At 42.3% G+C, this 26,358-nt stretch overlaps 2 protein-coding genes across 2 annotated transcripts; both read left to right on the top strand.

The window, feature by feature from the left end:
- The first annotated feature begins 1,165 nt into the window (after positions 1-1,165).
- On the top strand, positions 1,166-9,373 carry ZCRB1 (zinc finger CCHC-type and RNA binding motif containing 1). Its single transcript, XM_018552540.1, has 8 exons — positions 1,166-1,247; positions 4,115-4,203; positions 4,283-4,311; positions 5,476-5,587; positions 5,671-5,778; positions 5,905-6,014; positions 6,100-6,181; positions 9,195-9,373. The coding sequence occupies exons 2-8, from the start codon at positions 4,120-4,122 to the stop codon at positions 9,324-9,326; spliced, it is 657 nt and encodes a 218-aa protein (XP_018408042.1). The 5' UTR covers positions 1,166-1,247; positions 4,115-4,119; the 3' UTR covers positions 9,327-9,373.
- Positions 9,374-11,398: 2,025 nt separating this feature from the next.
- YAF2 (YY1 associated factor 2) lies at positions 11,399-21,425 on the top strand. The gene is made up of 4 exons (XM_018552526.1): positions 11,399-11,414; positions 14,436-14,628; positions 19,830-19,982; positions 20,821-21,425. The coding sequence occupies exons 1-4, from the start codon at positions 11,399-11,401 to the stop codon at positions 21,056-21,058; spliced, it is 600 nt and encodes a 199-aa protein (XP_018408028.1). The 3' UTR covers positions 21,059-21,425.
- The last annotated feature ends 4,933 nt before the right edge of the window (positions 21,426-26,358 follow it).

Here is a 26,358-nt window from a genome sequence, read left to right as displayed (position 1 = left end):
TGTAAGGGCACATGCACATTGTCACAGGAAGTGACGCGGTCCAGCATTCTTATGAGGTCAAAATAAATTACAGAACACCAGCCTACTGTTCTGTGCTAAGAGTACACTCGCAACACACTGACCCGGGAGCTGTCACCTGGTCTCTTTTTACAATTGGTGGCCAGTGGGATTATATGCAGCAGCCTGTTCTTTTCTATGGGAGTACGCGGCCGTATGCTCACCCGAGCTGCACATCCGTGCGGGTGTCCGTACTCGGACGCAGACATGATGTACGCACGAAATTCAGGACCGATCAGCTGTTCCAGGGCAGATCGGTTCTCCTGCACATACGATCTGCAATGCCGATCTGCCCTGGAACAGCTGAGAATGCGTTGGAATTCTTCACCTTTTGCAGGTCACATATTCCACCGCCGAAAAAATGGGCGGGATTACGTTAAAATGTGTGACCATGTGACCAGCCACATTCCACCGCCGAAAAACTGGGTGGGATTACGTTAAGATGTGTGACCACGTCACCGGTCGCACATTCTAACGCAGTCACAAACTTTGATAGAACAACGTACATGCCGCAAAGATCTGTACAGGCCGACACTTAGCTGTGTGAATGAGGCCTTACTTATGAATGAGGCTGACACTTAGCTGTGTGAATGAGGTCTTGCAGTTACAAAACTTGCGTTTTGTAAGTGCAACATTGTTGTTCATTAATACACACTATTGTTTCTCCCACAGTTAGGGGGTTTTGTGCTCTGGGTTTATTTTGTTACATGTTACACTGCAATTCAGCCTCGAGCTGTCAAGTGGGGCAGCACGCCTTGGATTCCATCTCACCATCATTTGGAATTTTTTTTATGTTTTTGCCATTCAGGACTACATTCAATCACAAACCTATAGTCTCCAGGACAGTGCGCAAATTGCGAAATGGTTTCTTCTTATTATAGAGCTCACTACGTCCCATTTACATAGTGCTTCAGCCTGATCACATGACCAACCAGAGACGCTGTGCACAATGCGGCCCCCTCGTGGTCCGTTCTAAAATGTAGTCAGCCATTTTCTTGGAGACTTGGAGATTGCTTATGACCAGGACTATAGGAAAATGGCTCCTGTACTACAGACGGAAAGTAAAGCAATGTATTACCCTTGGAATCGATGCTCGCTGAAGGAGTGTGTTGTGTTGCTGGAAGGCAGAGAATAAAGTAATAATGGTGCAGGGGTGAGCGATGCATGGAGGGCTTGTTTTACAAACACTGGTAGGTCCTTACAGTTTTATTATCGGTGTGATCGGTTGTCCGAAGTGCATAGATATATGTTCTGGTTGACTGTCATCTCCTGCCTGCTATATACGTCCATCTGAGTTTAGTAATCAGCTACAAGAAGTGATGTTAATACATTTATGTTAGTTTCAGAGAATATGTTTGTTTACCTGCTTATTTTTTTAAACTTATGTCCAGAGACTTGGTGCTGATGTCCTTGTTAACATTTTTTTGGTTTTAAATGACAGTTGGGTTTGATGACTTCCTTTTAAAAGTACCAGATGCCTGGCTGTCATGTTGATCCATTAGCTTCAATACCTACTGAGGCACTGTGCTGAAACCAGTAGGTCAGGTAGTATGCCCCTGTACAGAGGTCAAATTCTCCATTGCCTCACTCATTGCTGAGCTGGGCAGGTTTACGGATGCATTCACACCAAAATCGGAAGGTACTCTCAAGTCAACAGAGGGTACGTTGATTTGCAATTGTACCTCCTAATTTCCTTCTGATCTGTTGCGTTCCTTCCCTTTTTTTGGCAAGCTTTATGTGAAGTAACATGTCCTGAATGGATATACTTCACTGTAATGTCTTGCGATGTGTCGTGTTAGTGCACGTCTTTGGGGGCACAGCGCTGAAAAGCAGTAGAGGATGCTTTATTTATTTTTTGAGCTCAATGCTGTGGTGTGAACTGTCCCCATTAGCACCCATTCATTTTTTGTTGCCCTTGCATCACCACCTGTTAAAAAACAGATAGTAACACAACGCAACAGGTCTGGTGTCAATGGGGCCTACATCTGTGTTTCATCCAGGTGCCCGTGCTGCTGTGTGCCGTTAGGACATCAGTTTACAGTACAAGTGCCCAGCCAGAAATTAAACCCTTCCAAGCCATGACAGTTGTTTGATATACAGCGATTTAACAAAATAAATGTCATCCAGAATTTCTAACTATCCTGTCACTATAGAAAAGTAATTCAAATAAGGCATGTCTGTAGTAGAAGACTGTAATTACTTACCCTATTCCATTGCTGAATGCCTGTCCTATCCCAAATAAGGGTCTACTGAAAAACTGACACTTCTGGAATTGTTCATCTCCTGGGTCCCTAACAGCTCTTCAAAGTTCCTCCTGCTGACCTTCTCATTAGTACAGACTCCTGTAGTGATATGGAGATTGCTAGGAGTAGGGATGTGTGTGGGCTTGATGTGAACCGAGTTCGCCACGACAAAACTGTCTGTGACACATCCCCCCCGCCCCTCAATCAGCTGCGGCCAGGGCAACCAGTAAGAGTTGTGAGGGACCCACAATTTTGACACTACTGGAATTGACCTTTTTCCAGCAGACCATTTCTCAAGATCAGAGCAGCATCCGGCAATGAAAAAGGGTAAATATTTACAGTCTTCTATTACAAATATGGTTTACTTAAAACTTTTTTAATAGTGACAGGGTCACCTTAAGTCATATGCAGGAGATACTTAAGCTGTCCACACACTGCTCAGATTTAAATTTTTGCACACCCGCTATTATTAGGATATCATAGCAGGCAGGGGAGATACATGGTATTTAGCATGGGTGAGGGAACTGAGTATTTTGCGGGCTGAACAAGAAACCAACTTTAAGACCTCTTTCACACTGGCGGTCCGATCAAGTCCACCTGCTGGATTTTAAGGCGCACCCGATCGGTTGCCCAATGTAAAGGTGGCCATACACCTGCCGATTATCGTATGAACGCGGGAAATCCCGCGATCGGACCATAATCAGAAGGTGTATGGAAGGCGTGCGGTCGCACGTCTTTTGTCTTACGAGCACGTACGATTTTCGGCTGGCTTGTGGCGTGCTCGTAAGACAAATGCCGCACGGGTCGGTGTGCGCAAGCGCATACTGCCCTCTCAGCATTGCAGTTATCGGAAGCCCTCCCCTCAGCGGGGAGATGCTGCAGCTGAAGCGGATCCCGACAATTATGTCTGGATCCGCCCAGCTGCGTGAGTGACAGCTGGCTCTGCCTATCTAGAGGTAGAGCCAGCTGTACCCGCCCCCTCCCCCGTCCGTTCCGCCAGTCAGCGCTGGCGGATGGGAGGGGGGAATCCAGCCCCTCCCCTGTCACGGCAGAGAGCTGTGACAGGATCGAGAGGTGAGCGAACGCCGGTATGTGTTCGCTCACCTCCCGATCTACTAAGCCGACCTGTGACAGTCTCATTGTCACAGGTCGGCTAGAACTATGAGGTGAGTGAAAAGCACTCACCTCATAGTTCTCCTTTAATTACCTTACAACCATCGCAAGGCAAAAGTCGTGCGACGGTTGTAAAGTGCATGGCCAGCTTTAGTCTATTGTCAGCTGGACCTAAACGGACAGGTGTCTGTTTACATCCGATTGCCCCCGGCTCCACCCAGGACCTGATCGTGCCGCATCAGGGGTAATCTGATGTTAGCTGACACAAATCCATTTACATCCGATTCTCCGTAGGCCAACATGGGGTCCGGTCATTTCAGTTGGAGTAAAAAAACTGGACAGACACGGATGTCACACTTCCGATCTGTACCACTCCAGTCAGGAGGGGATGTGTGCACGAATCCCCTCCTGATCGTACACAGTGAAAGGAGCGTAAGGGGTTCATTTATAAAAGTTTCCTAAAATCGTCAGCTTCATCCTGGGGTGCTAGTGCCTTGTGCACTGGGGGGAACTTGTATAAATGAACCCGTAAACGTATAGCCACTTCTCTCTATATATAGCATTATCTCAAACACAGAAGAAGCTGCTAACATTTTTGGGGCACAATCCCCCCTCATCAGGTAACTTTTTGGTGTATATGTTTTAGTTTAACAAAAAGCAACTCTAAATTTTCTGAAGCCGCATTTCCATATCTTTGGCAGGTACAATGAGTGGCGGTCTTGCTCCCAGTAAGAGTACCGTGTATGTATCTAATTTGCCATTCTCTCTCACCAACAATGATCTACACAGGGTAAGTTTACAATCTGTGTTCTGTGGTATCGCACTAGGTTTGGAAGCAAAAGTATCTCATGCTTTTACTTTTTTTCCAGATATTTTCAAAGTATGGAAACGTAGTAAAGTAAGTATTTTTTTAAATCATTAAAACTGTGTACTCAGAGGGAATATGTCAGAGTGTCCAATTGCCAATTTGTTAAGATTTAATATTTTAAAATATTATGTCTACCAAGAAATTAGGGCTGCAACCAACTAAATGATTATTCGATAATAAGAATAGTTGTCAACTATTCTCATTATCGATTAGCTGGATCCCCTAGCTCTCTCCTCCACGCTGGGAAGAGGGCACTGCAAGCAGTGGGCGGGTGCAATAGCCAGCCTGCTATTGCACCAGCCCACTACCTGCTGTATTTACATTCAGCTGCCGTTTGTGGAATCTTGCCATTGGCAGCTATCATTCCCTGGCTGAAGCTAATCGAGCGTTGTGTGCTTACAATACAATTATTTAAAAAAACAAATTATAAAGGTGGGAAGAAAGTAATTTTCAGTTTCGGCCTGACAAATTCTGCAGTGGGAGGTGCGTTACGGTGCTATTCATTTCAATGGCACTCCAAACGCGCCTCCCACCCACAGTGTAAATGCCCACACTGGAACACATGGTACTGCAATGCCGTGCATTCAAGTGCAGTGCAATTGCAAAAAATTGGACATGCAGTTTTATTCTGAAGCAAACGTTATGTTTGTAATGCTGCATTTGTGTATTTTTTAAATTAAGGATGGTATTTAATTTTGTTTATGCAATTAATTGAAAAAATAAAAATCGGCCAACTAATCGATTATGAAAATAATCATTAGTTGCAGCCCTACAAGAAATAGGAAGGATGGTGAAACACAACCTGAGCTTAAAGGGCATGGAAACCCTGCATTATACAGTATTCATCCATAGATCTTGGAGGAGAATCTCCTTCTTGAGACATAGTCTGAGGAGCCTTATTGTCATTCTTACTTTCTTCTGTATGTTTTGGGTCCTGTGGGATGAACGTCCGGTGATATTACACTTATACGCAGAGCATGTCTCTCCGTCTTACGCCTATAGGAACAGCAGACAGACCAACAATTCTCGGGGGACACTTGTTCAATTGCTAGTGCTCCTTTCAAGATAAGTTGTTGCTTCTGCTGTCAAAAACTGGGCAAAAGTCGAATGGTGTCTTGCTTGTGTGTCTAACCATTTTCTTATGACCAAATTAATTGGTAATGCAAGAATTTTGTATGTTTCCCCATCTACTAGAGTCACCATTTTGAAAGACAAAGATACACGAAAAAGTAAAGGAGTCGCATTTGTTTTATTTTTAGATAAGGAAGGTGCCCAAAACTGTGCTAGGGCATTAAACAATAAACAGGTATGATCATGAATACTATTACCATATGCAAGGGCTAACTGTTTTGCCTGGATCTAGACTGTAAATATGTGCTTGTCATGCAGCTGTTTGGCAGAGTACTGAAAGCAAGCATTGCTATAGACAATGGGAGAGCAGTAGAGTTCATCCGGAGGCGAAACTACACTGACAAGTCCAGATGTTATGAATGTGGGGTAAGTCATATCTGATCACTAGCATATCAAAGCATTGCTTTAACTTAGAAAATAGGTATTCACTCTTCTGAATGTCCTTATAGTAATAATACTTATATGTTTGTTCTCTTTTTATTTGTTTTGAAGGATACAGGTCACTTGAGCTATGCTTGTCCTAAAAATATGCTAGGTGATCGCGAGCCTCCGCAGAAGAAGGAAAAGAAGAAAAGGAAGAAAGTAGTTGAAGCAGAAGAACTGTACGTATTTTCATGATGTCAGTTGACTAAATTTATTATGAACAATATTACATGACTTTTCCTTGTGAAACACGTTACATTTCAGACCTGAAGAAGAAGACCAGAGTGAGGAAGAAGAAGGTGAAGATCCAGCCCTTGACAGCCTTAGTCAAGCAATAGCTTTTCAGGTACACATGTTTTTTATGAAGTAATGCAACAAAATAATAGCAGGTTGAGGATTAATCATTCAAAGTGCAACACCCCCTTCTATCTGATCACTGGACCTAAATGTCCTTTTTACTTACAGTATGTAAAGTTGTGGTCATGTAATTCTTGAGACCACAGCCTTCTCTCTTCATCTGTTTACATGTGTGGGAGTCCTTCTTTGGGTGTCCACTTTACTGCTTTGCTTTCTTCTTCCACCAATCTGTCTGCCCCTACATGGGTTAGTTGGTTGTGACTTCAGGTGTATGCATGGGGGAGACATAAAGTGGACTTTCTCTTTTGAAAGAGAAGTATATGAACGTTTTTTTAGCAAATCTGCTTTGGAGTTTACCATTGTTTGAGGCTCCAGCATGTGTGGGACATTTAATAGGAGACCTCTTTTTCCCGGAGTCCTACTAATTATCTTGCTACCACTGGCTTAGGAATAATTCTGGCAAAAGTCACTGTTTCAGTGAAGACCATGCTCCTGATAGGCTATATTACAAGCTCTTCTTTAATGCAGCACAGAATTCAGAGGTTCTGATCACATTTTAATCTATGTCCAAAGAATATTACGCAATTGTTCAGAGATGTGATTTAGCCACGCCCGCCCCAAAAGTGTGCTGTTCCTGTGACACTGATACAGGTCATTAGCAGTATAAGTCCTGAGTATGACCCCTTTTTGCATTATAAAGTAATATACAATTGTGTGACCCCCACTACAGGTGGCTTTTTCTCCCAACTCCTCCCACCCAGGGTGCTGGCATTTTGTGACTTGCTCCCACCAACTGCACATAAATGACCAGAAATGAAACGCTGGTTCTGATCACCCAATGTTTTATTCAACTCCACATTTCTCGCACAAACTCCTCCTGCTGATGCATTTCACTTCCAAGAGCTTAGTTGTAGAATTCCAATTAAACTGTCATGGGGTCAGAGTCCACAAGACTTGCGACCTTCAGCAAAATAGCATGGTGTATTGTGCATATGCAATATTGATACAAGTATTGTGACCGTTAAGGATGTCCCAATACTAGTATCGGTGCCGATACTCGGCATTTTCATGAGTAATTGTAATTGTAAAAATGCCCAGTTACTTACATTTTTCAACAATTTCGGCTGCCTGAGGTCCCACGCTTGCTGACGTCCAGTGCATATACCTGGTGACACCAGAAATGGCAGAATTGCTACCATATCTTTAAGGTCTACCATTGCAGCCTATAGAAATTGTTACCCAAGACAGGCCCAAGATAGCTGAAGGACGGTGGCTGCAGTACAGTACACATTGCTGCAGATAACCCAGAGTGCCCAAAGGGGGTCAGTTTGGGGAGGTTTGTGTTTAGTGCAGGCAAAAGTTAAAATATATGCCACCATATTACAAATTTACCCTTGGTTTTACTCCACCTTTTATCACAATAAAGATTCAACTGTTCTTTCCTGTATATGGTATCAAATTCCTGGTCCGCTCTGATATCTGTTCTGCATTATTCACCTGAATCCTACACTGTTTTGTATCATTGGGAGTTTACCGAGTTCCATTGTCTGTGACATTTCTCTAATCCGCCATAACATTATGAACACGGAGAGGTGAAGTGAATAACAGTTATTATCTCGTTACAATGGCACCTTGGAATTGGGTGGGATATATTGGGCAGCAAGTGAACATTTTGTCTCTGAAGTTGGTGTTGGAAGTATTAAATGGGCAAGCGTAAGGATTTGAGTGATTTTCACAAGGGCTAAATTGTGATGGCTAGACGACTGGGCAGAGCAACTCTAACACTGCAGCTCTTGTGGTATGTTCCTGATCTGCAGTGGTCAGGACCTACCAAAAGTGGTCCAAGGAAGGAAAACTGGGTCATGGGCAGCCAAGGCTCAATGATGCACGTGGGAAGCGAAGGCTGACCCGTGTACTCCGATCTAATAGAAGAGCTACTGTAGCTCAAATTTTGGTTCTGATAGAAAGGTGAACACACAGTGCATCACAGTTTATTGCGAATGGCCCTGTGTAGCTACAGACCGGTCAGGGGTGCCGATGCTGATGCCTGTCCCCTGCCAAAAGCACCTGCAATGGGCACAAGACCATTGGCACTGGACCATGGAGCAATGGAAGAAGGTGGCCTGGTCTGATGAATCGTGTTTTCTTTTACATCATGTGGATGGCTGGGTGTTTTGCTTACCTGGGGAAGAGATGGCACCAGAATGCACTATAAGAAGAAGGCAAGCCAGCAGAGGCTGTGTGATGCTTTGGGCAATGTTCTGGGAAACCTTGGGTTTCCCGGAACCATTTATGTGGATGATACTTTGAAATGTACCACCTACCTAAACATTGTTGCTAACCAAGTACACCCCTTCCCTGATGGCAGTGGCCTCTTTCAGCAGGATAATGTGCCCTGCCACACCACAAAAATGGTTCAAGAATGGATTGAAGAACACAACAACGAGTTTGAGGTATTGACTTGGCCTCCAAAATCTCCAGAACTTGTTCTAATCGAGCATCTGTGAGATGTGCTGGTAAAACCACAAAAAACAAGTCCGACCGATGGAGGCCCCATGGATTGGATAGGATCTGCTATTGACAGGTTGGTACCAGATACAACAGCATACGTTCGGAGGTTAGTGGAGTCCATGCTTCGATGAGTCAGGGCTGTCTTGGTGGCAAAAGGGAGACCTACTCAATATTAGGCGGCTGGTCCTAATATTATGTCTGATCAGTGTATAAATAAAAAAAACAATATATATGCCATCCTAATTTCTCCAGATAGACAGGCTTAGGAATTTAGGACTTGGTGGTCTGCATATTTGTGGGATAAGGAACTGGGAATTCCAGGAAACAATTTTTACCGTGGAGCACAAGTCTTTGCAGAGAGGCCTGCACAAAATAGATCTGCATAGGTATGCTTTATCCCCTCTGTATTAATGCGATGTTCTATGTTTGACTAAAATGCACTTCTAAATGCTACATCATTTCCATGACAAAAAAAGTTTTATCGTTTTCAGCAAGCAAAAATTGAAGAAGAATCACACAAATACAGACAGGCAGCAGGTGACGCCTCTACATCTGAAGATTCAAGAAAACCAAGAATAAAAAAGAGCGCTTATTTCAGTGATGAGGAAGAACTGAGTGACTGAATTAATTACTGTACAGTTTTAGTGTATTTGTATTGTGTACATTTTTTTTTTTCTACATTAAAGTGGACCTTTTACCCCCTTACACTAAAAATCACATCAGCATGAGCTCTGAATGCTGATTTAAAAATCATATTACATTCATTAGTTAAACAAACATGCTTCATTTACATGCAAATAGAGTGTTCCATTTTGGCATAAATTATGTAATAGTGCCGAAGCATTGCATCTGTTCCAGGAAGTAAAGGGAGATCTGGTAACCTGCCCTTAGTTGAAATGGCCACTGTCGGAAGACTTGGGAAGAAAAGAGAAACAAGATATGCATAGAATACAAAGTCGGCAATTATCTAGAAGTATGTGTTTGTAGATTGTAATTACTAAACATTTCTAAAGGTGCCTTTGTGATTTTAAAGATGTAAGTAAAGTTCCTCTTGAAGGTACCATTGGCATTAAACAGTTCTTGAGCATGACTTTCACAGCAAAGCAGATCTACCTTCACTTTAGCTGTTTTGCATACACAGACCTTAACTGGCCATACATTTGTTTGTTTTGTTTATGCTGCTCAGTTCCCCCATGCACGCTAAACAGTGGATATGGGAATCTTCCTTGCCTGCTATTGTACCCCACGGCAGAACCCAAAAAGTGAATGCAGCTAATTGGGTACATTCTCTGTTCAGCTGCCAATTTTCACCGGTTTAAACATGGACTTTCGTTGAATGGAAGGGTGTCAACAGGGCCAGCCACAGCTTGTATTTCAGCTAATTCAGCAGCAGTCTGCTCCAATTTGAGAAGTGTATGGCCAGCTTTAGAGGGTGGTAAGGTGTCCTTTATTAAATGATTACATTGCTGTCTGCTTTTATAGATGATATTGGACACCATTTCTATATTTCTAGTGACATTGATAAAACAAATATCTGACACCTGCAGGCTACATCACATTTTGGTCAGCTACTTTCAGATTTATTTTTATACCCGGTGTTTTTTTATACAAAAACAGGATTTGTATTAAAGTGTATGTAAACCCCAATAATGAACTTTTCTTATTTGTTCCTTTTGGTCTGTGACATAGAACAAAATGCTATCAATGGTAGCTCTGTTTGAAAAGTGCAAAGAACAAGACTTGATCCTGCTAGAAATCCAGTTCAGACATGTGCACTCTGCTTATCAGCTCTAGTTACCCTCAGAGTTTTGCTCTGTGTGCTACTAAAGACCCCCACCCACACATGTTATAAAGATAGGGTAGTGTTATATAGTCCTAATACACCTCGTCCTAGGGGAAATTCTGCTCCTCAATAAATATAGTGCATTTGAATGCAGCTTCTAGACTCATTCACTTGACCAACCGCTCAGTGTCTGCAACCCCCCTCTGCCAATCTCTACACTGGCTTCCACTTGCCCAAAGGATATAATTCTAAATATTAATAACCACTTACAAAGCCATCCACAACTCTGCCCCCGGCTATATCTCAAACCTTGTGTCAAAGTATCACCCCAACCGCCGCTCTTCCGAAGACCACCTGCTTTCCAGCTCCCTCGTCAACTCCTCCCATACTCGCCTCCAGGACTTCACTAGAGTCTCTCCCATACTATGGAACTCTCTACCCTAACCTGTCCGTCTATCTCCCACTCTGACTGCCTATAGGCGATCCCTTAAGGCTCATCTCTTCATGGAAGCCTATGCCACCTCAACCTAACCACTGAAATATCACTTTCTCAAACAATTCATCACCACACAGCTACCTCCTCATGTATCACTTGCCCCTCCCTTTTAGATTGTAAGCCCTCATGGGACAGGGCCCTCCTTACCGTCTTGTATTGTAATGTCTTCCTTATATTGTAAAGTGCTGTGCAAACTGCTGGCACTATATAAATCCTGTATAATAATCTAATACTACCAGTTATGCATTTTGCATGCAACTTTACATGCATTTAACCACACCAGAAAAGGCACATGTGTGAAAGTAACAGTGGTATCACTACATAATCTTATCTTTGTTCCCATTAATATCAGATTGTGTAAAATGATTTCTCTCTAAGACACTCAGAAACAATTGATGGAATAATCGGAACGAATTATGCTCGTAAACCAAGGTATTACTGTATGTTGGGCAATACAAAGGCAAGTCAGCAGTCACCTCCTTTGCAGCATAGTGAAATAGATGTGCTGCTTATATGTTTTTCATCAAGTGGTTACATTTCTAAGTAGCAAGCCTAAACCACTGTATTTCCATATGGAACGTCACTTTGTATTTATATTTTCCTGGAAAGAATGATCTTGTATTTTTTTAAAATACAAAAGCAGTAGTTGTGTATTGTAGAGTATTACAAAAGCAAATCTAAGTGTGCATGTGGTATCCTGGAAGAAGCCTATTCACATTTTTTATAAAAATGTTTAACATTTTAATTGTTCTTTATTACAAAAGCATCCATCAAGTATGTATTTTAGGTGTGAAAATCGAATAAATTGCTTTTTACAGATGTGCAATGCTTTGCATGCTACTCCACTGATAAATTTGTCCTCTCCACTGGGGGGCAGGTCAATGTGTTAGGTTGCCGTGTTACCACCAAATTATTGTTTAAATTCACATATAGAAATAAAAATATATATTTTTACTATACAAAATTTAACAAACTTTCAAAGCCATAAAAATATAGGCTGGGCTCATACATATAACAAATAACGATCACTTTGAGAGCTATTACTACATACACATTCATAACCCCACCACATATGCAGCATTAGTTTGTGGCTGTGATTTCTCATCCACTTACCACACATGTCCATATTACCTTGCTATATGTTTGTATAAATATGTATTTTATTCATGAATAGATTATCCTTCTTTATCTCTGGTATATAAAACTGTAATAGGCTTGTCCCAACTCCTGAGGAAGCAGATCCCCACGGTCTGAGAAAACACATAGAGTGAGCCTTGACCTCACGAGTTGTACTGTATAACCACCAAATATTGATTTTTTTTTTTTTTTAAGCCCGTGGAGCGTGCATCAAAAACATCCCGTGAACAAAAAAAGTGAATCATGAAATCACAACACGCTAAAAAAAATAGTGCCTTGGTATTCCTCTGATAAGGAAGGGCTACGATTTCCTGAAACCCCCGGGGAGCAAGGCTCCTAACAAGGGCAAGGACGACTTAGGCCCACCCACCCGAAGGCCGACGGACCCCTCTCCTTTGGGACCTGCTGAAACAGGTCCACCGAGTACTAGGTAGGGGCTTCCCCCGAAGGGAGACCCCCTGAGTGGGAGGAGGCAGGAAGCCCAAAGAGGCCACAGAATCTCCTCCCCACAAGATATTGATGGTGATCATATATAGTGCATGGGGTTATGAATGCAATCTGTATTTGTAATATAATATATACATCCAGTCTATTGTTTATGGTTTTTGAGGGTTTCTTTTGTTAATTTTGTATAATGAAATATATTTTTTTAATCAACAAAACATTGCATCTAGATCTTTGTGGCACCTGAAAAGTCCCAATCTACTGACATTCTAGTTAACAATTCTCAATTTTGGGGATGTGGTACACTTGCTCTAATACGATTAATGCATGGCATAGGTGTGGATGGGCCCTGAATGAAGTCTTATTGTCCCCACATAGTATGTGGCGCATACCTTATTTTCTTTTTTCTTGATAGGCTAGAGGGGCACACAGTGAGGTACATCTCACCAGTGATGAGAGGTTCTAACCTTTATCCACTCTATCCAAAATGCCTCAATTCTGCCTGGCTTACAGTAGATAAAAACAAACAAGGGGGCAGAGAGTGCAAGGAGGGAGAGAGAGAGATGACTGTCCAGTGGAAAGATGATGTGTGTTCTACATATGTGTATTTGTTAGCTATAGATATATAGTATATATGTCAATTACAAGGCCCGCGGGCCAGAAACGGCCTGCCACAAGGTTTTATCAGGCCCACCAGTCCCGAGCTTTGTACCGACAGCGACAAGCAGGGTTCATTTTTTTTTTTTTCCTAGCCTGCGCTTAGGCAGAAAAAACTTGGAGCAACAATTCAGCCAGTCGCCCTCTGAGGACCCCGCACCTCCCTCCTCGGCCGCAGGTTCCTCCTCGCCTCTGCTTCTGGTCTTTGTGGCTTCGGTAAGTCTTGCTGTGTGTATGAGAGACTGACTGTGCAAATGGACAGGGACTGCTTACACTTGTAGTGCCCCCACACACAGGACTGTCATATAATGGACAGTGGCATCACAAGGGGTGTACGGCCCACACCAGGTGACACCAAAATGACTCATCTTGGTGTCACCCCCTCTGAAAAGTCGGGCACTCGGTCATGGACCGAGTGTCCGACAGCTGTACAAGAGAGGAGGGGACCTGGCGTCCCCTCTTCTCTCTGCCGACATCTATCAGCGAGGTGGCTGCCGGCAGTCAACTGCGCATGACGTCATTACCTGCGTAATGACGTCCCAGCGGATGACACCCAGCGGCCGCTCCCATAATGGACAGGGACTGCTGACACTTGTAGTGTTCTCACACACAGGACAGTCATATCATAATCCTGGTGTGCTCCATCTGCAGTACATAGCTGTGGCCCGCTAATCATTATATAACAGTCCTGCATGTTTGGGCACCACAAGTGTCAGCAGTCCCTGTCCATTATGACTGTTCTGGGGGGGGGGGGTGTACTACAAGTATCGGCAGTCCCTGTGCATTATATGACAATCCTGGTGTCCTGTGTGTGTGTGAAGGCACTACAAATATCAGCAGTCCCTGTGCATTAAATGGATAGGGAGTGCTGACCCTTGTAGTGCCCTCGCACACAGGACACCAGGTCTATCATACTATTAGCGGGCGAGCTTAGCACTGCAGCAAGGTTATTTTTTTGTCTTCTTTATGTCCAGCCCCTTATTTTATTCACAACCCTCAGCATGCTCTTAGTAAGTTTGGATTTGGCACCCGGTATATAACCTGAGGGACCATTCCCCGGTGACCATCCTCTAGTAACAGCGTGTGCATGGTCCATTCATTCGTGTTGTATTCTCACACACATGTAATGGTGCCAGCGTTAGCTGTGCTTGTTACATGTATTACAGTACACATTGTCCCCCCTCCCCCTCGGCCATGCCATCTCTCTCCCACAAGGTGCAGATGAGTCCAGGCCTTGTTTTGTGCTCGGTGTGTCTGACTGTGTTGTGTGTCTCCCTGGCAGACCGAAGCGGCAACCGAAGCCCTCATCAGACGAAGGTTACTGGGACTGCAGTGTGTGTACCTTCAAGAACAGCGCCGAGGCCTTCAAGTGCCTTATGTGTGATGTACGTAAGGGGACCTCCACTCGGTGAGTGTCACTTCATCTACTCCTCGTCACCTGGCCTCTTCCTGCAGCCATGACACTCACCCCAGTGACCTGTGCACCGCTCATCTACCAGATTCCATCATTCCAGACTTACACTGCAGGCATGCTGAGTACATGTATCATCTGTATGTTGAGACATGGCAGGGATTACATTCCCTCCATAGGAGGCACAGGGCTATGCACAGGCTATATACACCACCATACATCTGGATCTGTTGTGTTTACTGCTCAGGACAACTTTGTAGCAGCTACAAACCTCTCTGATGGGTTTCTCTATGTGAATTCAGTGTACAGATCACTGGTGGGCCCTGGAGAACACACACATATGTCCATTCTGTATGTAGAGTCAAAGACCATCATTTCTCAGTGACTGACATACATAACACTGCAACACACAACATTCACAGATGAAGTTTAATCTGCGTATATTTTGCCCTCCCTGGTTCCTCCCCCCCCATCAACATAATACCATTTTTTAAATAAAACATTTGCGTTTTCATTACATTCCTCATTTTAGACCGAGGGATGTGATCACTGTGAAATGCACGATGATGGTGCTGGCTGACAGGATCCTGTGCCATTACAGCACCCTGCCTTGGTACTCTTCTCAAGAGCCCTGAGCCTCCTACGTGTGGTTGCTTGTCTCCTCCACTGGGTCCAGGAAGATACCTGGCATTCCCTAAACTTCCTGGTTGTAGGGGAAGGTAGCGATTGGCTCATTCTGCTGTCAATCACTGTGTTGGGAGCAGAACGGTGGAGGGAGCAGGGGCATGGCTTGCCACATGTTGTTTGTCTGTGGATGCACACAGCTAGACACACCTCCTTAGCAGCCGGCTAGCTGATGGAGCCACCTGCAAACAGGGAGCGGTTTGGGGACCAACTAGAAAACAAGGAAATAGAAACATTTAAAAAAGAATAGTGAATTTATGCAAGTGTGGCCTCCTAGTCCTAAAAAGCTCACTCCCGTGATGGACTACAATCTCAGTACAAATGAGTAAACTCAATGTGAGATTATAGTCCATCACAGGAGTGAACATGGAGCACACACAGGGACCATGGGGAACAAAAGTAGCCACCCTCCAAAAGGAAGGACAGTGTCACCACCAATTCAGAGATGATTTGAGGATTTACAGCTGAGTGATGTACAAATAAATTGGTGACTAATGGTTTAATCCAGTTATGTTTTATTCTACCCCAAGCGTTGCCATACACTGCAGTGCACTACCGTGCATTGTGGTGCACTGCATTGCCAAAAATGGCGCAAGTCAATTTTTTTGATATTTGAGTGCATTGCCAGCCCATTTACTTAGAAGGGACACATTAATGCAACATGTTAAGGCGCATGCATTAATGAAATTTCACATTTAACTAAATGTCATTTTAACCACCTTCCGTCCATGGCCGTTTGTGAACGGCCGGACGGGAGTCTGCTAGGAGCGGGAGGGCGTCTTAAGACGTCCTGCCCCTCCCCCCTCTCGTGTGCGGCACTCAGCTACACGTAAACATGCGTCGGGTGCGCCTATGTACGAAAACGACGATTGCGCCCATTATGCAGCACATGTTACATATCGTCGCGAACGTCGGAGTGAGAGCAATAATTTTAGGGCCATCAATCACTGATAACACTAAACTCATGAGCGGTAAAAACGTTTAAAGTGTCGCCTATGGCCAATTTTGGTTGCGGTCGTTTTCTGCGATTTCGCGGGCGCGCGCAATTTTAAAGGTTAACATGTTTAGTGTCTATTTACCCGACGTGACCCCGTCTTTTATATTATACCAAAAAATTGGGGTGAAAATAAATGTTTCATAACATTTTATAGGGAAACATGCTTTTTTTCAAAATTTATGGTACTTTTTTTGTTATATAGTAAAAAATACCACCAAAAGAAAGCTCTATCTGTCCCCAAAAAATGGTATGAAATGTGTATCAGTACAGCGCTGCATGACGGAATAAATGTCAGTCAAAGTACCGCAGCGCTGAATACTGAAAAATGCCCTGGACAGGAAGGGGGTGAAACACCTGGTCTTCAAGTGGTTAAAACGGCAAAAGGGCAGCGGCTATTCATCCCAGTGCTGTTTACAGTAAGGATGTTCAGATACCAAGTACCAAAGTATCTGTACTTGTACCAAGTACCATACTCGGTAAAAGTACAGATACTTTTCGAGCTCCAAGACTAGACTAGAGAAAATTCAAATGTTAGGAGGCGGCCGTCATTTGTAGGGAGCATACGGAGCTCCTGGGATTTGTTTATCCCTGTTTTAATGTATGATTTTGGTTTTATAAATATATGTAAGGGATGCACCTATACAATTTTTTTACAAGTACTGATACTCGTCCAAGTACTCACAGATACAAGTACTGATACATTTTTGTTTATTGTCATGTGACAGTTTTCATAAAACAATACAGACTAATGATTTCAGGACAGTGGTGGAGCGCCAGGTAGTTCTCGTGAAAATGCCAAGTATCGACACTGGTATCTGAACATCCCTAGCTTACAGTGGTTCTCTTTGGTCCCAGCCAGCATGTACGCTGGAACTGCCAGCTGTCCGTGAAAGCAGGCATCCAGTGCTGAGCCCAGGAGCTGAAACTTTCACCTCCTGGGCTTCTGATCTTGCTACACAGCTCTCCATAACAGCATATGCAGCAGATCACTGTAAACACATTGCTTCTGAATTGCATTTACATTTGAAGTTAGGTAACATAACGGCACTTCCTTCTTGTAGGTAGAGCTGAAGCAGCACTTGCCTGCCTCTTTCTGCAGCAGCAGATCGCTCCTATAGTGGAAAGTAATACACTACTTATAACTTTGTCCCACTATGCAAGGTGTTCTGTGACTAGTTGAGGGGGATCCTGTAATTTACAAAACGCCTTGCAATTTTGAAAGATAATGCAAGGGGACAGGAAGTGGGTGGGCAAAGTCTTTCACATTAGCAGCAGCAGCCTCTCCCACTTGCAGCGTTAGAATTTCAACATTGTGGGGAGTATCCAGCATCACTGAAGAGAGCGTTATTACACTAAACAAAAGCCAGCAGAACACGGGATACACATTATTAAGGGTATATTATTACATTAGTGCTGTATGCCACCAAAACAACTTTTTACAGAATGTCAGCTTAAAAATTGCATTGCGAAGAATGAAAGTAAAAAAAAATACATTATTTTCCAACATTTAAAAAAAAAAAAATGTTTCTCCTAATTAAAACCTAAAATTAAATCTATGTATCCACATTTGCTGTCAAATTAAGGCCCTATCTGTCCTAAGAACAACAGTGTACAAAACCTAAAAGATGTCGAGCTTATGCATGCAGCCATATAAAAACAATGAAGTGCTGCTTTTTTTTTTTCTTAAAAGCTCTGAATGTGTGTGTATTGTTTTCTATGAGCTCACGTACACAGCTGTAAAAAAAAAAGAAAGTGCTGTGTTTTTATCAGTACATCTTTCACATGCGTACACTTCAAATGCGCTCTATTAACAAAGGACGCTAAGTTGCCCAGCATCCTTCGTTGCTAGGATGCAGGTGTTGTCTTGTTGCCTGGCGTCCTTCGTTGCTAGGATGCAGAGGGCTCCTTGCTGCCTGGCGTCCTTCTTTGCTAGGATGCAGAGGGCTCCTTGCTGACTGGTGTCCTTCGTTGCTAGGATGCAGAGGGCTACTTGCTACCTGGCGTCCTTCATTGCTAGGATGCAGAGGGCTCCTTGCTGACTGGTGTCCTTCATTGCTAGGATGCAGAGGGATCCTTGCTGCCTGGCGTCCTTCATTGCTAGGATGCAGAGGGCTCCTTGCTGACTGGTGTCCTTCGTTGCTAGGATGCAGAGGGATCCTTTATGCCTGGCGTCCTTCATTGCTAGGATGCAGAGGGCTCCTTGCTGACTGGTGTCCTTCGTTGCTAGGATGCAGGCGGCTCCTTGCTACCTGGCGTCCTTCGTTGCTAGGATGCAGAGGGCTCCTTGCTGCCTGGCGTCCTTCTTTGCTAGGATGCAGAGGGCTCCTTGCTGACTGGTGTCCTTCGTTGCTAGGATGCAGAGGGCTACTTGCTACCTGGCGTCCTTCATTGCTAGGATGCAGAGGGCTCCTTGCTGCTTGGCGTCCTTCATTGCTAGGATGCAGAGGGCTTCTTGCTGCCTGGTGTCCTTCGTTGCTAGAATGCAGACGGCTCCTTGTTGCAGTTGGGACACTATAAAAAAAAGTTTGACCTTGTGTAACTCCCCATGATAAGAAAAAATAGTGTACGGCATCATTTCATCTGGGACTGCTAAGCATATGTGTACAGGTGTATTTGTTCCTTATGGGACTATTTTTGCTTAACATATACCAGTGGACTAGATCTGGACATCATGCTGGAAAGAAGCTTGGATGTCATGATGCACTGTTAGTCTATAGCTAATGTGCTGTGCTGTCAGCTGGCTTGATATTGCAGAAGGGATGGGTACTGAGATATATGAGCTTTGTTAATGAGATAGTGACTGCATGCTATGTGCCAAATGAATGTCTCACATAGCAGCCAATCAGGCACATTGTAGTATGATAATGGAAGCTGATTACCTGTCACAGCATAGCAATTCTGTTTCTGTGGCCGGGCAGAGTGTATGGATATGAAGATTGTCTAACCAGGTCCTGGACCTACAATACAGTAATAGGGTAGCTTATTCAAGGAGACACAGCTTGCTAATTGGTCAGTGAAGGAGCACAAGTACACTGATATGTCATAGGTCATCTCTTTGTTGGACTGACAGCACTTTGTAGTGCAGCAAACCCTGAATAGCTCCTAGCGCTTGCCCCTCCTCTTCCAGTGTGAGGCCTGCTGTGAGATAGATTACATGAATCTGCTATTAACAAAATATAAAGTGCTCTTAACTTCCTTACGTTCAGCTTTACGTTGATTAGAGCTGCTTTTAATATAATTTGATGTATGATGTTATGGATGGACAAGTGGTAGTGAAAAATAGGAAGGCCATAACAGTTTTCAGCAGTTTTTGATCTTGCAAATGTATGTTAAGGTCAGAAATTAACCCCATTGTATCTTCTATTTTTCATGGCTAATTGGACTCTCTCCTTTCCACGTTTTGTTGCAGAAATCTGTATTGGATACAAAATTATTTTATTCCTTACGTAAATACTAGGTGTTCTTGATATATCAAGAAATGATGCCGTGTTAATGTTTAGTATTTTTATTCATGCAGAAAACCTCGACCCGTTTCTCAGATGGTGGCACAGCAAGTAACACAGCAGTTTGTACCACCCATGCAGACAAAGAAAGAAAAAAAAGATAAAATAGAGAAGGAAAAGAGTGAAAAAGAAACACCCATTAAAAAGAACAGTAATAAGAAAACAAGGTATGACTTGCTGTTCTTAAAACGAGTGAAACATATGTATTTTTGTTTTGGGTAGGATTCTGTAATTGCTGTGAAACTACACGAGTAACATCTACATGTAATTCAAAATCATTGCTGGAGTCATGTAGGAAGAGAGTGCACTGGCAAATTTCAATTGTACCTTGCTAATGCATACTTTAATGAGGGTCATGAACTGGATCAACCAAGACTTGTCAAGGGTCATTACTTAGCAGTTCTTTTCTGGACTGAGGGACTTTTTAAAAAAAAAATATTTCTGTATTCAGTGTAACGATTGTGAGAGATTTTAGTTAAAGTGACACTAAACTCAGGGATTCTTAAAAAAAAGCATTCAAGTATCTTAATTATTAACGAAAATGTATCTAATTTGTGTATTACCCTGCTGTAGATCATTAAATAATCTCTGAATTTGTACTGACACTGTCCTCTCTTCTGGAGGGTGGTTACTGTTCCCCATGGTCCCTGTGTGTGCTGCAAAGTAGCCACCGCTCCAAGCTCACTCCTGTGATGGACTACAATCTCAATACTAATTAGTAAAAAAAAACATGAGATTGTAGTCCATCCCAGAAGCGAGCTTAGGACCATGGGGAACAAAAGTAGTCATCCTCCAGTAGGAAGGACAATGTTGGCACCAATTCAGAGATGATTTGAGGACCTACAGCTGAGTGATGCACAAATAAGATACATTATTGTTAATAGTTAAGGTACTTGAATGCATTTTTAAGATTTAACTCCTGAGCTTAGTGTCACTTTAAATCAAACTTTCTAATTGCCTTGTTCCTCTATGAATAAAATACTCCATTTCTTTTGTTTGCTTCAGGCCCCGATTGAAAAATGTGGATAGAAGTAGTGCACAGCATTTGGAGGTCACTGTGGGGGACCTAACCGTGATTATTACAGACTTTAAGGAGAAAACAAAATCCCCACCTGCATCCAGTACCACATTAGTGGATCAGCACAGTCAAAGTGGATCTGGCTCTGAAAACACAGAGAGAGGAATATCCAGGTCACCTTCGCCCAGAGGAGAAACGTCATCAGTAAATGGGGAATCACATTAAAGTTCTCTTCACCCTTTCTAGTCATTAACTGATATTGTGACAAACATCTTCTGCCAATAGTTACCACAGTTACATAGGGAAAACTCTAATGCTAATCTTATATTTTTCTGAAGAAAAAAATGGTTAGGTATGCACTTATTTTTTTAAGTCTACATTTGTAAGTGCACATTGGGAGATGCAGCTTTCAGGTAAGTAACACCAAATCATGAAACGGGTTCCTATAAAAGATCATATGTTCCTGCTCTGATCTTGTCAAGATGTTTGACTTGTTTAATTACAAAAATGTTTCAATAAATATAACTTGTTTACTGGATGCCATAGCCAAGAGCCAAGTAATAGCAATACAAGCTTACTAAAGAGCTGATAACATTCAGGGTCACCATCACTGGACTGTATATGTTTCATACTCCTGATTAATCTTTGATTTTAAGAATATATTGGTTTCTGTGGATACCCTTTAACGCAACTGCAATTTTATCAGTGGCCAGATTTCTGCAAACTCATTAGTAAATGTCTGTAAACCCTTAAGGTCTGCTCTTGACCCAGATTCCTAAAGGTGGCCAAACATGTAGAGAGAAGGTCTGTGTAATTCTGTCATGTTGGTAGATAATCTCATTGTTGAGGGCACTTGGACTGCATCAGATAATGTCATGCTGAAAAGCTGTCTGTGAATGACACCCGCTGAACTCCAGTTTTTGGCTTTGATACACAAGCCCAGGTTCCTGAGTTGAGTCCTTTTGATTGTGTGCAATTGCTTAAACTCTGATGAAGGGGGATAACTGAACCCCCAAAAAGCATTGGTTATCTGGTCATCTTCCTGATAATTGTAAAGTTAATAAAATATTGTTCTGGTGTGTTTTTGGCGCTCCCAGTTATTTGACTGCAAACAGATTTCTCAGACTGGGTTACCTCTGGACTAACTTCTGAACCCAGCTCATTGGGCCAAAACATAGACACTGCACCAACTACCTAGAAAACTGGGTCCAACGCCTCGCTTTCTCATCCTCTCTGATAATGGCAGGATTGTTTTGTCACTGGAAAAAAAGTCTATTGGGAAGGTTGCACCAATTCATCCCCTTTGCAGACTGATAAACTGCAGCATTGAAGTATCTTTGGGTTATCAAAAGAGGTTGTCCAGCATCTCCACACAGAGGCACCTTATCTGCATGCACATGTTTTGGAACGTGTGAATAATCTTTCCTCTTGCATTAGAAGTATTTTTGGGGGCATTAAGAATGTATGATGCTGTATGTTCATATACTGTATATAATACATTGCCATTTTGTCTCCATATAGACCATTTACTTTCACAAATAACATTGGTTTCCTATGACCTTACGTCTCACTTTACATCTGGAGGCATATGTGTTTGTGCATCATCATCGCCAGATAACGTAATGAAGTGACCTGCATTTATATCACTTTAAATTGTTCTTTGGATAGTGGACTGGAAAACGAAGGTTCAATGTTCCAGCTATTTTCAGACCACCTCATTCTATTGTGTATGGCCTCCTTTAGTGCTGGTTCTCAGGCATAGGTTTGAGAAATTTAGTCATTGGAAAAATAAAAAAAAAACATGTTTTTCCAGCTGCTTGAATGGCAGTTATGAATGTGAGTTGTATACATCCACCTGAGTGAATGCAAGAAAAAAATCTAGATCTGAATGTGCAGAGGTTCTTGACTTGGGGCCGGTTCACACCACAAAGGCAGCGTTCCAGAGCGTTCGGCCAGCTCCCTGCGTTCAGGGGCGGGAGGGAGTGTGACGGTGCATTGCAGTCAATGGCACTGCAGCCACGCCCGCAGTGCGATCGTCCGCACCCGGATCGCAGGCACATTAGTGCCTGCGTTCTGGTCCAGTGCGATCTGAAAAAATACTGCAAGCACTATTTTTGCAGATCCCACTGGACCGGAACGCAAGCACTAATGTGCCTGCATTCCGGGTGCGGGCGGTGGGCGTGCGCCGCCTCTGAATGCAGGGAGCCGGACATGGTGTGCGTTCCAGAGGCCGAACGCTCTGGAAGGCAGACTTTGTGGTGTGAACCGGCCCTAGAACATCCATCTCAGTCCTTGTTACTGCATAAGGTTGCTTATACTATATGGCATCACTTGAATATATATAATAGGCCTAAGACAAAAGGGGTCCAGTCACACTATAGCACATGTGCTAATGTGCGTTGTGTTGACATGTATCCTAGAGGCATTGAGCTTTGCTGTGTTTTTGAAAGAATTTCTTTGCATCCAGTGTGAAAGAGTCCTAATACAAATGTTTTAAGCTTGTAAAAAGCTCCGCACGTATCTACTTGAAACAAAATTTAAAGGTATAGAAGCCCTTTCCATTTTTAGGTGTTGCTAACCCTTTAAGGGGGAATACTACTGTGCGTATGTATAAATGTATAGAGTACTTTCCAACCATTCTTTCTTACATAGTGTGCTTGTAATACATTTGAAATAAAATACACCACTAATTTTCTGGATGGGACCCTAAAAATTTGCTTAAAGTCCAAACCCAGCCAAAAAAATTAGTTTGTTTGAGAGAGAGCTAAAAAGGGTTCGAGCCCCATGCCAGGTTTGTATTGCTGTGCGTGTCCCTGTTGGGAAGATTTACCCTCACATTCTCTCAGGTCAGGAAGTGATGAGAAATCTCTCCCAAAAGGGACACAGACAAAACAAATTCACAATATATAGTGGGGAATGGTTAGAACTCCTGGCAATTTTTATTGCTGTACGTCATGCCTTCCTGTCCCAGTTAAGACCATAGCTCCCATTTTCTGTGTGGGTGTCACGGAGATAGGAAGAGCGATAAAATATTTTCAGTGGGGTCAAAGTAAGAAGTAGAAATCTTCTTCCCATAGTTCATAGCAAAAAAAAAAAGGCTGGAATTGGGCTTTAAGGAAAAACATGACAGTTTGTTTCACTAACCTTCAGATTTGAGTATAGAGATGCTCCTTCTGAGACAATTTGTAAATTCCGTTTGAGGAGAAACATGTTTGCTGCTTCCTAAGCCTCATATATGTTCAACTGGCGAGGCTGCAGTAGGCTGCCATTGCTGTCCTTCTAAAACTGCTGATTGCTGGCCTGTCCCTGACTTCAGTACTATAAGTCGCTGATCTGGAAAAAGTGAAGTCACAATACTTGATCTGTGCACTTGTTTGATGTAAGCTACTCGAGGAGTATCAAAGCCCTTCGAACTGCTCAACAGCCAAGCAACTGTCTCTCCCAAAAAGAGAGGAAAGTCATGGCATGCTACATATTTCTGGCAATGCAGGTTCTGTGTAAGAAGCCAACTGGTAAATAGAGAAGTATGCATCATTCAAGTAAAAATGCATTTACACACAAAGCACAACTACAGCCTTCAGGTTCAGACATTTTGATCAGGACAGTAAATGGGTAGGTTCCTGTGTGTAATTGCAACTCTACTTTAAAGTGACAAAAACTCAGGAATTCAATCTTAAAAATGCATTCAAGTACATTAACTGTAAACATAAATGTATCTTATTTGTGTATCACTCAGTTGTAGTTCCTCAAATCATCTCTGAATTGGCGCTGACACTGTCCTTCCTTCTGGAGGGTGACTAGTTTTGTTCCCCATGGTCCCTGTGTGTGTTGTAATGTAGCCACCGCTCCCGTTATGGACTACAATCTCAATACAGATTAGTAAACTAAACATGAGATTGTAGTCCATCACAGGAGGGAGCTTGGAATGGTGGCTACTCTAAAACACACAGGGACCATGGGGAACAAAAGTAGCCACCCTCCAGAAGGAAGGACAGTGTCAGCAGCAATTCAGAGATGATTTGAGGATCTACAGCCGAGTGATACACAAATAAGATACATTTCTGTTAATAGTTCAGGTAGTTGAATGCATTTTTAAGATTTAACTCCTGAATTTAGTGTCACTATAAAATCAGCTGATATTGGTGAACCAGGATCTTTTCCTCAATACTAGAGCATAGGTTAAGAGGGATACCCCCTTATGAAATCAGACTGTATTCAATAGCAAAATCAAATATTGTCACATCATACTGTAAATAGGATTTTTGCCTAACTAACAAATGAACTAAGCTTGTGAATAGGCTGAGATGGTGGGAAAAAAATATAAGCATTAATATTGGTTCCTCAAAAATTGTGAATACCGAAAAGGAGATCAAATCCAGTACCAAATGAAAGGATATTTCTTGCACATATATGTTTGAAGAACGGTATACATTGTGTAGGTATGATCTCCTACTCGACAGTTTGTAATAGTATAAGTGAAGGAGAACGATGTATTTTCCTTTAAATATGACTGTTTACATTGAGTCCCTATTGGTGATATACACTAGAGCCCTCTGTGTACTAAATATTTTCAGGCACAAAAGGTTTGAGCACACATTTGTAGTCTTAAATGTTACAAATTAATGTTGAAGTGCCATGGAGATGTGGTTGATCATTTTGTTATGCAGTGTTATTAGTAATTCCATCTTCACTTTTAGGTTAGTGAGTACTAACACTTCTTGAATAGATTTTTACAGGCATGTTTTGAAAATAAATATAGTTCAAGCTGCATAAATATGTATTATTTGGTTAAAAAATTGTGATGCATAGTTTTATCTATACAGCTCAACAAATGAATTTAGTTAACTTTTACTGCTACAGGAATCTCAAAGTAACTATTTTAAATGCACCTGCTGGTACTTGGTGTGATTTTAAATAGGAAAAAATATAAATAAAGCCTTTGTATGAAATGTTGCCATTTATTTTCTTTTTACAAGTGTATTTTGGGCAACTGTTACTTTGGATTTTGCGCTGTAACAAGTTGTCATGTATTACAACGCTGGCTGGTTTGTTTTTGTTTGCTTTGCTGCGTTTTTTTTTGTTTTTGTTTGTGTGTTATGGTCAAATCAAAATTCTGCATTTCAAGTTAGTATTTGCCATGAGCTGAGTAATAATTTAGAATCCCTTATTTTGAATTCTGGTTTGTTTTTTTTACTCAAAGCTGTGTAGTTTTTATATGTTCTGTTTTTACTTCCATTTACTTTAACGCTCTAAAACGTTACACATCAGGGAGAAGGAACTGAATTTTTATATATATATTTTGTTTTGCTTTTATACTGCCATTTACTATCTGACATACTGTAAGCAGGGCACAGACATGTCTGTGAAATGAACCTATGGCGTCACAGCCGGGTTCTTTAAAATTAGTAACAGGTTTTAATAGTTTAATATATATTTTGGTCCAGCTTTTTCTTTTCTTATTTTAGTGTATAGAGGATATCACAAAATGTAAAGAGAACACCTCCCCAGTTCATTTTTTTTTTGGG

Source organism: Nanorana parkeri, unplaced genomic scaffold (genome assembly GCF_000935625.1).
Source record: "Nanorana parkeri isolate BGI_ZX_2015 unplaced genomic scaffold, ASM93562v1 scaffold91, whole genome shotgun sequence".
In the NCBI taxonomy this organism is placed as follows: Eukaryota; Metazoa; Chordata; class Amphibia; order Anura; family Dicroglossidae; genus Nanorana; species Nanorana parkeri.
The sequence above is the reverse complement of the archived record's forward strand: the minus strand, read 5'-3'. Positions and strand labels throughout refer to the sequence as shown.